Source organism: Emys orbicularis, chromosome 25 (genome assembly GCF_028017835.1).
Source record: "Emys orbicularis isolate rEmyOrb1 chromosome 25, rEmyOrb1.hap1, whole genome shotgun sequence".
In the NCBI taxonomy this organism is placed as follows: domain Eukaryota; kingdom Metazoa; phylum Chordata; order Testudines; family Emydidae; genus Emys; species Emys orbicularis.
Genome location: NC_088707.1, coordinates 9964857 through 9976957, shown reverse-complemented (window position 1 = coordinate 9976957; position 12101 = coordinate 9964857). Strand labels below are relative to the sequence as shown.

The window sequence follows — 12101 nt, the reverse complement described above, 5'->3', positions numbered from 1 at the left end:
TACTTTAACTTGATGCCTGTGTTGTGCTAGTAGCATGCCTCTGTAAGTCCATTGCTTTGGCTACAAAAGGAAAAACCAACAACAGTAGGAACAGGGGAAAAGAGGAGAAAACTGAATATCATTCCCAGTTTAGGGAATTAGCGTGTGGGTAAGGAAGGGGTTAAGCACCTTTTATGAAAAGACTGTAGTGGTTATTCACACTGCATGGTAAGCTTGTCTGTGCCTAGGGCTAAGGGAGGAAAAGGTAGCTCAGCTTTCTAGACTATCCCTTGCCTACTTCAGATCCCCTTATCCCTCAGTTGCAGATTTCACAGCCCTTTGCTCAGATTTCAGCTCTTGCAATGTCCCCATTCCATAAAGCTCTCTATCAAAAAGGAAAGTAGTATTTCTAATGCTGGGCAGAAAACATGTTTTGGATGAGCAGTAAAAAAAAAAAAAACAAGTTTTCTTTGGTTCGTCTTTTAAAATCATCTGTGTCCTGCCTTTGCTGCAATTGCCTGGGAGGAGAAGAGGCTGCTGGGTGGGAAAATGTGTACAGATGAGGAGGGAGAAGTTTCCATGTACAGTATTTTAGTGAGGCAACGTGCAATGCACTGCTTCAGAGAACATCGGATCAAAACTAAGTTTAGGGCCGCCACAATTTTCTGTGTCTGATTCAGCCATGTTCTGTGCCAGCGCCACTCTCCTGACCCTGAATACTGTATCGAACAAAGTTAGATGAGCAGTTCTCAGACTTTAAGACCTACCCCATCACACACAAAACAGTCCAGTACTTGGCATTCTGCCGTCGTAACTAATCCGTATAGCTAATATCATTTCTTGTTCCGATGGTACCAAGCCATGCACAACAGTTAGAAAACCACTGTACAAGATGTGAAAGTGGTTTCCTTTTAGCTGCTGCATATGGGTACCTCCTGAAAAGCTTTGAAATAGGGCTAGTCTTTACCTATCTTAGACATTTTATTTTTGCCATTAAAACGGGGCCAGGTTGCCATGACTCCTGGATCCTGATCCTGGTTCAGTTGCTTATCTTAAGTAAATTGAGGCAGAGTTGCTCATCTGTAAAATGGGTATACCTGCACCTCTTGTGAAGTTTGGTGGTTGTAAATGACTTTGCATCTGTAGAATGAGGATGATTATACTGACCTAAAGTGCTTTGAGATTTATAAGAGCTAGGGGTCGTTGTTCTTAGCCTTTAAAGAGTACAAAGGACTAAATTAAGATATTCTGGTTAAGGCTTTGAGTTTGCAGCTCTTTGCTTGAATGGCCCCAAAATGTGCAGACGTGGAGAGGGGCAGTATTTCCGTTAACTAGGGGAATCCTGTTCTGCACATTCCCATGCATTGCAGCACATTTCAAACATGTTATTCCAGTCACTCCTATTGACCTCTGCTATCAGAGCAATCTTTCCAGGAGCCCTGCTTTTAACAGATCCTCTCTTTGCTGGCTTGCCGTTCCTGAGCTGCTGCTTTGCTGACAACAGTTTTGGCAGAACCAGAGAATCGTCTTTTTTTTTTCTTTTTTTTTTTTAAGGTTTATTGTATTTTTTTTAAATGTATTACAGCGGCGAGTGGAGCAGCCACTATATGGGGTAGATGGCAGTTCTGCAAAGGAGCCGCAGGAAGAACACTCTCCTCTGCCAACGCTGATGTCTATGATGCTGGCAAAACAGCGGCTTGAGAGTGAGCAGCTGGTACAGAGGGGAGCTGGCCTCTGTTTTGCTTTTGTTTCGGTGAGCAGTCTTTAAAAAACCCAAGCCCGGGGCAGAGGCTGTGTTAAGGGATTGGGAATGGGATGTGGAGTCTTTCAGCTCTAGGGCTCTGGTTCACATCCAGCCTGGGTTATTAGTGACAGTCTTTACCATCTGACGGCTGGTTCATGAACTATGTGAAAAGTTGCTGGATCTCCAGCCTTGCCGTCTGGAGAAATCTGTCTGGTGTAGATGCTTTTATTTCAATTTAAGAAGCTAAACTGATAAAGCCGAAGTAGATTCCTGACTGATTTTAGGCTAAACCAACTACTTTCAAAGCTGGAGTAACTGCCAATACAGTTGAGAGACAAGGTGGGTGAGGTAATATCTTTTATTGGACCAACTGCTCTTGGTGAGAGAGACAAGCTTTCGAGCTTACGCAGAGCTCTTCTGCAGGTCTGGGAAATGCGCTCAGTGTCGCAGCTAAATACAAGGTGAACAGATTGTTTAGCATAAGTAGTTAAACATATTTCGAGGGACCATTCAAAGGTGAAGTGGCCCATTAACACCTCTCCAGTCATAGGGGAGTAAAGTGTGTGGTGGGGGGGGAGCTGGCAGAGGGGGTAAGTGGGTTATATGGCTGTAATAAGCCATAAATCCAACGTGTCTCTTCAGTCCATAATTTTTAGTATCTAGTGAAGTTCTGCATTTAAGCTCCCAGGCCAAACAAGGACACTTTGCCAGAGAAGTAGATCACATCATGGAATGGGCCACCCAAATACCCTAAGAGAACCTGCTTCAATACAGAAATGAAACCCCCTCCAACCGCACGCCTCTAGTTGTCATTTAATTGCAGCAAGTGAGGCTTAGGTTGGGCATTAGGAAAAACTTCCTAAGCTATGTCTACACTGTGCACCTTACAATGGTGCGGCTCGCCGCTGCAGCCAGGCCATTGTAAGGGGTGCAGTGGAGACACAGTAAAACCACCCCGAATGAGGGGTGGTAGCTTTGTCGACAGGGGAGCAGCTCCCACAGTTCCTGTCGAAATTCTGTCCACATGGGTGCTTTTTGTCATTAAAACTTTTGTCGTTCAGGGGGCTGTTGTTTTTTTTCACAGCCCTGAGCGACAAAAGTTTTAACAATGAAAGTGTAGTGTAGACAAAGCCTAAGGGTCAGGGTAGTTAAGCCCTGGAATAAATTACCTAGGGAGGTTGTGGAATCTCTCTGTAATTGGAGGTTTTTAAGATCAGGTTAGACCATCACCTGTCAGGAATGGTCTAATTATTACTTAGTCCTGCCTTGAATGCAGGGGACTGGACTAGACGACCTGTTGAGGTCCCTTTCAGTCCTAGGCTTGTATGTTCGTCACCCTACACTGGAACCCATACTGTTTATCATCAAACAATTACAACCCATACTCGATGGGGATGCCATCCTGAAAGAAATCTTTTCTGAATCCCCCTCTCTGGCCTTCAAACAACCACCCCCTGCCCAGCCTCACTAAGCTCATCATCAGAAGCAAGCTCCCCACAGACCAGGGCAGACCAACTCAAAGCAGCATCAGACCCTGCCAGCACAACCGATGCAAAACCTGTGGACATATCTCCACAGCTGCAATTATCAACACCCCCCACAAGATCCATGGGTTCTACACATACCTATCACGTGTGGTGTTCTAGTGAACTAAATGCCCCCGTAACAGTGGGTGAAACGAGACGACCACTGCACTCTCAAATGACCTTTCACAGAAAAATGGTAAAAGACCTGTGGGTGAACACAGCACAAAGCAATAACTCTACATCTGACCTCTTCTCATCCCCAAAGCCAAAGGAAACCTGCACAACACCTTCAAAAGATGAGCCCCTCCTAGCTGCTTTTTTCTTTTCCCCACTATGATGGAGAGGTGTTAACGGGCCAGTTCACCTTGAATGATGCCTTGAAACGTGTTAACTACTTGTGCTAAACAATTTATTCCACCTTGTACTTAGCTGCGACACTCTTGAGTACATTTCCCAGGCCTGAAGAAGAGCTCTGTGTAAACTCAGAAGCTTGTCTCTCTCACCAAAAGCAGTAGGTCCAATAAAAGATATTACCTCACCCACCTTGTGTCTCTAATTTCCTGGGACCAACGTGGCTACAACAACACTGCATAAAGACAACTGAGAACATTGATGAAATGTTGCTGAAGTTATCTTCAAGTTAATAGAAACATTGTATCTTGTACAGTATTGCCAACCCCAAATGTTCAAAAATCATGTCAGGCTCATGAAAAATCATGAGATTGGCTTCAAAATCATGAGATTATGTAAAAAAAAATAATTTGGTGTTCATTTGCCTTCTGCTTTTTGAGCCGTGTGTGTTTGGGGGGGGGTGCCACATTTTGAAGCTTTCTCCACAGCCACTGGGGCTAGAAACTTACTTTTTCTTAAAGAACAAAGATTGAAATTACTTCACATCCACCTGACTCCAGGAGTTGGAGCTTTAAGGAAAACGATAATTATCATGAGACTTATGACAAAATCATGAGTTGGCAACACTGCAAGTTTTAACAGATTGAGCTGGGTTTTCTGAAAAGGATTGGTTTTCCTTTTGATAGCCCAAACCTCTGGAGCACTTTTTAAATGGTTTTATCTGAACAACATGGTGTTGAGACCAGAAAGCATCTTCCATATAAAATGAGTGTGTGTTTGCATTAAGAACTGCAGTCACGTTAATACCTGGTAGTATATAATTATGCTGGCTTTCTGTTGCAGGCCCAGCAAGGCAGCCCTTCTTCTACGGGATCAGGGAACACAGAGCATTCCTGCACCTCCCAAAAACAGATTTCCGTCCAGCACAAACAGACGCAGGTATAGGCCAATAAACTGTAAAGCGCATTGCCCTCTTACATCTAAGCTTTACATTTGATGCAGTTTCGGCACTGGAGGAGAGAAGCGGGACATGAGTCTTGGTAGGTGGCAACCTACTGGCTTCATCAGAGGACTGAGTTTGGACTGTTGGATCTATTTGTGGCTCTGCCACTCTGCTGTCCCCTTGAACGAGTCCCACGACCTCTTTGTGCCTCAGTTTCTCTCTGTAAAATGGATACGTACGTACCTAACTGCTGATGGCGATTACTTGCTCTTTAGAACATTTTGAGACCTGATAAAAGACATACTCAGGGTCTAACTGATTTTCATATTTGGGGTCAGGAAGGAATTTTCCCCCAGGTCAGATTGGCAGAGATCTTGTGGGATTTTTTCCCCCTTCCTATGAAGTGTGGGTCACTTGCTGGGTTGAAGTAGAGTAGATGGTGGATTCTCTGTAACTTTTTGATGTCTTTAAGTCAAGATCTGAAGTCCTATTGCTGGCGTGGGTGGGTGAAGTTCTGTGGCCTGTGATGTGCCGGAGGTGAGACTAGATCAGTGGTTCTTCACCTGTGGGCTGCCTGCAGTCTAATCAGCACAGAGCAGTGCCCCATGTGACAGCCTCAGGACCATACAGGTAGTATATTGGATGCAGCCCACAATGGTAAATAGGTTGAGAACCACTGGACTAGATGATGATGGTTCCTTCTGGCCCTAAAGTCTGAGTCTAAGAAACAACTGCCAAATGGTATGGGCTGTTCTTCCCCACTGTACTCATAATTCCTGTTTGTTACAGGGAATCAAATACATAAGTTTTCAGAAACAAAGACTTGTCTGTTTCTGCTGTTAAAAGGGAACAGTTCAATTCAGAGGCGGTTATTTAAAACGAGAGCATACAAATGGAAAACAAACGTCAGATGTAACACTCCCCCACAAGGCCATCGTAGGGCTGTGTGAAGACTAACGTCCTGTATAATGAATAGTGTGGGTATGTGATGGCCAGTCTGAGATCTTGAAGGTGCGCAGTCTTACTCGGTCTACCTACTGAAATTTTAGCTTGGAACTAAAATACATTTGAAATCATGGCTGAGAGGCTGCATTTTAAGCCTCCCCTCATGCTAGCTGTGTTGTTACTGCCTGGGAGAACACTGAAAACCAGAGGCCTTAAGGGCACTAAAGAAAATTCAGGAATGCAATACAGGAATCCATATTTACAGCGGAAGGTGGGGCTTTTGCAGCTCTTCAAATACCACTGCGGTTTCAGTGTTCCCCATGGCCGAATTGTCTAACACTTGTCTGCTCATATTGTCTGACCTGTATGCTGGGGGTGTGCACCCTGGTAGAAAGAGAAGAGTGAAAATTAATCCTGGCTTCACCAGAATTCTAGAATGCGCAAAGCCCTGCTTTCTAGAATAAACTATTGAGAACCATGACAAATGGCCAGAGACAAATATGTAGCAAGCTTTCTGTAGCTGAAATATTACTTATGTTCGTCTGACTTTGATTTGTGATGTTTGTCTCTGCAGTCTGACCTCACAATGGAAAAAATATCTGCACTAGAAAACAGCAAAAACTCTGACCTGGAGAAGAAGGAGGGGAGGATAGATGACTTATTAAGAGTAAGTGTGAACATGGAAAGGCTCTTGTAAAACCTGCTTTTTGGAGCATCCTGGTAGAACACATGCACAAATCAGGATTTTCTGTACTATATTTGGGGAAACTGACACTCTTAGAGAAGGAGGTAATGTGAATAATTGGTTAGGCTGAGAAGGGTGGTTCTTGAGGTAGAAGCTATGGGGAGACTTGCCAGTTTATGTAGAGATACCAAGTGTAGTAGTCAGGCTGGTCTGATGGGTACAGCTATTCCATCTCCTTATTTGCAAGTAAAAGAACTTCTGAATAAACGGTTTCATTCTAAATGATGAGAGCTAGTAGACTTGTCACTTGACTCAAAGGAAGTGATGGAAGCTATCCTCTAAATTAGAAAGCATATAAAGCATTAGAAAATATGCTATGGGGCAGGGACCCCTACCTAGAGGACCTATCGGACATGTAGGCACGTTGTCTACTAGAAGAAAGCAAGAGTCAAGGAGTAGAAAGCAAAACTGAATTTTTCCTCTTATTCCAAACTCTTCTGTATTGAAAACATTCAATAAAAAAAACTTGTTTCTGACCACACTAAGGCCCTTATTTTGAAAAGACTATACTTGTGTGTCTGGCCTCCCTATCTAGGAGAATGTGTATGTAAAAGAGAGATGCTTTTATGGCATGGTCAAAAACATGAGAGATTTTGTGGAACACTTTCCAATAAACCAGGATGACAAATAATTCTGTTTCCTAATGACCTCAAGAATAACTCTTAAAATCTTTTTTTTTTTTTTTTTTTTTAAGAGGCCTACACTACTTAAGGCTTAACTGGATGCCAAATGACAGATTTTTCTGTTTTTAGATGTGTCCTTTTCTAGCCTACAAAGGAAACACCCATGCAAACGCGATGTTCTTGAAAAACATCCCAGTTTCCAGAAAGAGAGTCTATAGCAGGGCTGACCAGCTGTGCCAGAGAGCAATCCTATAGCTGAAAGTGCAAAGGAAGTCATCTTGCTGCTTCCTGTCAGTGCTCACTAGAGAGGAAGGATGGTCCAGTGATTAGTGTGCTAGCCTGGGACTTGAGACACTAGTTCAGTTCACTGCTGTGCTGTAGACTTCCCATGTAACATTCGGCAAGTTACTCAGACTATGTCTACACTACAGCTTATGTCAGCATAAATTATGTCGCTCGGGGGAGAGGGTGAATAAATCACCCCCTGAGCGACACAAGTTACACAGATATAAGCGCCGGTGTGGACATAATTACACCAGCCCCCACAAGTCGCAATAGCTAAGCTGACAGGAGAGCTCTCTCCCATCGACTTAGAGTGGCTACATTAGAGACGTCGCAGTGATGCAGCTTCACCACTGTAAACTCTAGTGTAGCCATGCGCTAAGTCTCTCTCTGCCTCAATTCCCGACCTGTGAAATAGGATAATAGCACTTCCCTACCTCCTGGAGTGTGGTGAGGTTACATTAAAGATTGTGAGGTGCTCAGATACTCTGGTAACAGGGACCAGATAAGTACCATAGAGAGTGGATTCACTTGGTCTTTTATCTTGGTAACAAGTTGGCTGCTAATTTGCTTTTCTCTGACCTGGAGCCAGCTGAGTAGATTACCTTTCAAGGTGATATGTGGCTTGGCTTTTTCAGGGCAGCCTTGAAAGTGGAAAGTTTGTATCTTGTTTTCGCTGACCTTGTGTACTTTCTTTTTTAGGCCAACTGTGATTTGAGACGGCAGATTGATGAACAGCAAAAGATGCTGGAGAAATACAAGGAACGGTTGAATAGATGTGTGACAATGAGCAAGAAGCTCCTTATAGAAAAGGTTAGCTGCTAGCTTTCCAAGTCTCTGTATCCAGAGCCACCCAGCTTTGGAAAACACACTCAGTCTGTCACGCCTGTTCTGAACTCTAGAAACTTGCTCTTCAGAATGGAGTGAAACCTGTAGCCATTTGAAATACAGAATTAGAGCTGTGCGTTTTGAATAATTTCTCTGAAATGGTAATGGGCGATGGCTTTCAGAGTGCAGAGCCTTTTGGCTTAGTTACTTTTGTCACCCTCAAAAGGAAACCAGCATCCACAGAATAGCCTGAGTTGTCGCATCTTATAATTCACATGTCACATAGGTATAAATTAGCATCTGTGATCCTAGCATGCAAGAGAGTATTGGAGGAGACTACACAAGAAGGCACCATGGCCCAGTAAATGGGGGCTAGGACGTGCCAGGTGTCAGGTGTGCTTTGTGACTTAGGGAAAATCATTTAACTTCTGTCTGTTTCTAGCTGTAAAATGGAGAATGTCTTTGTAAAGTGCTTTGAGTCCTATTGATGAAAGCGCACTATAAAAATACTAGGTTATTGCTTACCAGCTTTCAGCCTGCTTCAATGTTTAAAGACTTCATTACAATTAATGTTTTTAATTTACTTTTAAAAAAAAATTTTTTTAACTGTTTAAACCATTTACATCTGATGCGTGCAGGTATCGGGAAATATTATGGCAGTGCTGAAAACTTGTTTGAATTGCTTTAGTTGTGGCACTGATTGGTCTTAATTGGGCATGACCTCCTGTCTGTGAAAGTGAGGGATTTGTAACTAGATGGAGCTGAATGTTGTGTAGAACAGGTGCTATGCAAGCATCACTAACTGAGCTTTGCCAGTTCATCTTGATCCTTGTCGATGGCAATATTAAGAGTTGGCTAAGAATAGAGTATTTAAAATACTGCATAACTTTCAGCTCAGAATTGATCATTGGTGGCTGCTGATTCAACACTTCTGTCCTGTCTGTCTTCAGTCAAAACAGGAAAAGATGGCATGCAGAGATAAGAGCATGCAGGATCGACTGAGACTGGGTCACTTCACTACAGTCCGGCATGGGGCCTCTTTCACTGAGCAGTGGACAGATGGCTACGCTTTCCAGAACCTCATCAAGTAAGAGTAGAAGCTTCCTTGTCTTTCTGATGAGGCAGAAAAGAAAATCCATCTCTTGTGCCTCTTATCCCAAAGCACTTTTGACTAATATGTGAGCTATATGCAGTGCTCTCTACTACCCTTTACATTGAAACTGAGCTACTATTTGACAATGCATAAACAATACTAGACAACGTTTTTAGGCCAGACAGCAACGAATATCCTTCTAGTAAAAACTCTATTGCAGTTTAGGGAGTCAGAATCTAATTACCAGAGTTGGTGTGGCCAGGACACTGGGCTAATGCTGCCTCTGACAAAAAAGGCCACAGGGACTATAAGTAGTCACGGCCTCTGTCTTACACCCATTTGAAATACAGAAAAGATAAAGATTGAATGAGTTAAAGGGACACAACTTAAATTATATAGTGCTAATTATTACCTTACCTGGGCCTTCAGTTAGAAGCAAAACTTGATTAAAACAAATTTACTTTGAACTCTTTTTGCAAGTCTCTCCTCTTGGAACATCCGTGAAGTTAGTTTCACTTCTGGTTCTTACTTCAGCAGTGTTTTGGTTGCAAGCACTACAGGGGACTTGTGTATGTGTTCTTTAACAAATAGTGGAGACATTTCTCTTGGACTCCGGTTTTGTTTAAAAAAATCATTTTTACAAATATCTAAGTTTTAGGCCAAAACTGAGTTGCTCCTTTTAAGCCTATTTTAACTGACGGTTTATCTTTGACAGCAGTGCACGTCTATGGTGAAAACAGATTTGTTTTATAAAACAAATTCTTTGAGAGCAGTTAAACCTACAGAAGATCTTCTAATAGCAGTAGAATACACACCTCTTTCCTCTTAGGGAGAGAGACCCTCCCATATTCTTCTATCCCAGACTGACCGCTACCAGGCCATGGTGATCTTACCTCCTTCCCCTCTCTGATGCTTCAGAGGAAGGCAAAACCATTCTCAGTGCACCTGGCCAACTGTGCAATGCTGGGGCAGGGGGAATAGGACTGAGGAGGAGGGCAGGAATCTGATCCTGATTCTGACTTCAGTCTGCTTACACCTTGGCTCTTTAGATGGATTTTCACAACTGCGTGTGTTATGGTTGGTCGCAACAGGCTGTGTATATTATTTTAAAGAAGTTTTTTAAAGAGAAATCGACAATACTCAACTTTTTTTCTGGCAACAGTGTTCAGAGAGATAAAGGAGCTGCATAACCCAGGAAATGGAAACGACAAAACCCTTTTACACAAGTCCTCAATAGAAGTACCCTGCAAATTCCCACCTGGCCCAGGCCATTAAGTGGGACTTCCATGCAAATAAATCTCACATGAAGTAGTGTTTTATTTACAAACATGCAAAGACAAGAGCATGCACAATCCCCTAAGCTTTACTCACTTCTTTCTGGTCCGATGTGGGAACCCATTTCATCAAGCAGTGCACAGATGGTCAGGGGCTTTAGAATCTCCTTTAAGGGACCAAGTCCTTCTTTGCTTTTGCTGCAAGAGATGTGAAAATAGAGGTGCTTTTGAAAGTTTTACCCGCAATCTCTAACTCCCATTTTGTGACTTAACTGCCCGAGTGTAATTGAAAGCTGATGGAACTTAGTCTCCTAATCATTTTGGTGCCTTTCAAAATTTTACCCTGGGTTTTAAATTAAAATGACAGGCAGTTTTAATGATAGCTTTCTTCTGCAAGAAGATGGTCCATCATTGGTGGGATTGAAAAAGGTTTGAGTTGCTTTAAGAAGTTGCCTTTAAGAGCTAGGGATCATGTGACCATAGCCCTGCAGTAGAGGATTCACTTAGCAGTGTTAGTATTTAACAGGGAAGACAGCGATCTAAAATAGATCCTTTTGGGGACCTGTGAAAAGTGAGTGGGGTAGCTGACAAAGCCAAACATAAATCATGGTTCATTCCTGGGTTTTCTTTAAGATGGTCTCAACTCCTCACTAGTAAAGAGATCATCACCTGCATGAATATTATTATGATTTGGGCACAGGATTTAATCTGTTGGAGGGCTTCTCATATTTCAGCAAATGAAGACTCCCTCGCTCTATAAATTGTGACTAACCTTTAGCAAGTTGAAGGATTTGACACCTCCCTCCCACAGTTGGCGTGTCTTTCCATACTTCGTGTTAAAACACTTGATTTACTCATCCTAGGAGTAGAAGTGATGTGAAAATCATTTTGCTAATCTGGGAGTAGGGGGGTGTAATTAGTCATCTGTTTCCATTACTTGTATTTTTATAATGTGTCCCTTTCTCGCTGCACCCCACTCCCTCTCCCCAAGGCAACAGGAGAGGATAAATTCCCAGCGGGAGGAGATAGAAAGACAACGAAAGATGTTAGCGAAACGGAAGCCACCTGCCATGGGACAGACCCCTCCAGCAAGCAACGAGCAGAAACAGCGCAAGAACAAGACCAATGGAGCAGAAAACGAAACGTATGTTACATGGCTTTGTATTGGGACATTCCAGAGCAGCAATGTTTTTATAGGATATAGATGTGGGGGTAGACCAGCACTCTGGGAAATGGAATACTGCACTCGCTCCTAAGCTTTACTGTTTATCTCGTAGACATTCCTTGTAAAAAAATATTATAGAATAAATCTAGCATGCAGGAACTTGTGGCTGCAGCCCTAAATATTTTCCATTGGAGTGAAATAGGGATCAATGTTGCTCATAGCAAGTTTGGAGAGTATAATTTTCTTTTTTCATGTGCAAGCAGTATTTTTTTAAGCATTGCAGCTGCATCTGTATCTAGCCTTAGACTTGAGAGAATAAATGGTGCAAATTTTTTGTTCTCTTTGCTGAAATTTTCCAATCAGATTTATCACACCTCCAAATAAAGAAATGGTATATGGGTTAGCAGTCTTTATCCCATTGCAATTTCTTCTGAGGATTTCCAAATAAATCATCCGATATATTGGGGAAAGAGTCTCCACATAGTATAATACTTAAAGCAGTCCTTTCTATCTCCAAAGCACTTGCCAATATCAGCTAATTCCACAGTGGGGAGGGGAAAGATCATTCTCTCTCCTCCAGTAACTGAATCTTTTCTCTTGTGC

At 42.7% G+C, this 12101-nt stretch overlaps 1 protein-coding gene across 1 annotated transcript in view; it reads left to right on the top strand.

The window, feature by feature from the left end:
• The window catches only part of TLK2 (tousled like kinase 2), a 53119-nt gene that overhangs the window by 18938 nt on the left and 22080 nt on the right, over positions 1-12101 (top strand). The window contains exons 7-12 of the mRNA XM_065422548.1: positions 1565-1732; positions 4444-4539; positions 6063-6155; positions 7841-7951; positions 8917-9053; positions 11325-11477. Coding sequence (XP_065278620.1) covers positions 1565-1732; positions 4444-4539; positions 6063-6155; positions 7841-7951; positions 8917-9053; positions 11325-11477 — 758 coding nt within the window. The remainder of the gene's footprint in view (positions 1-1564; positions 1733-4443; positions 4540-6062; positions 6156-7840; positions 7952-8916; positions 9054-11324; positions 11478-12101) is intronic.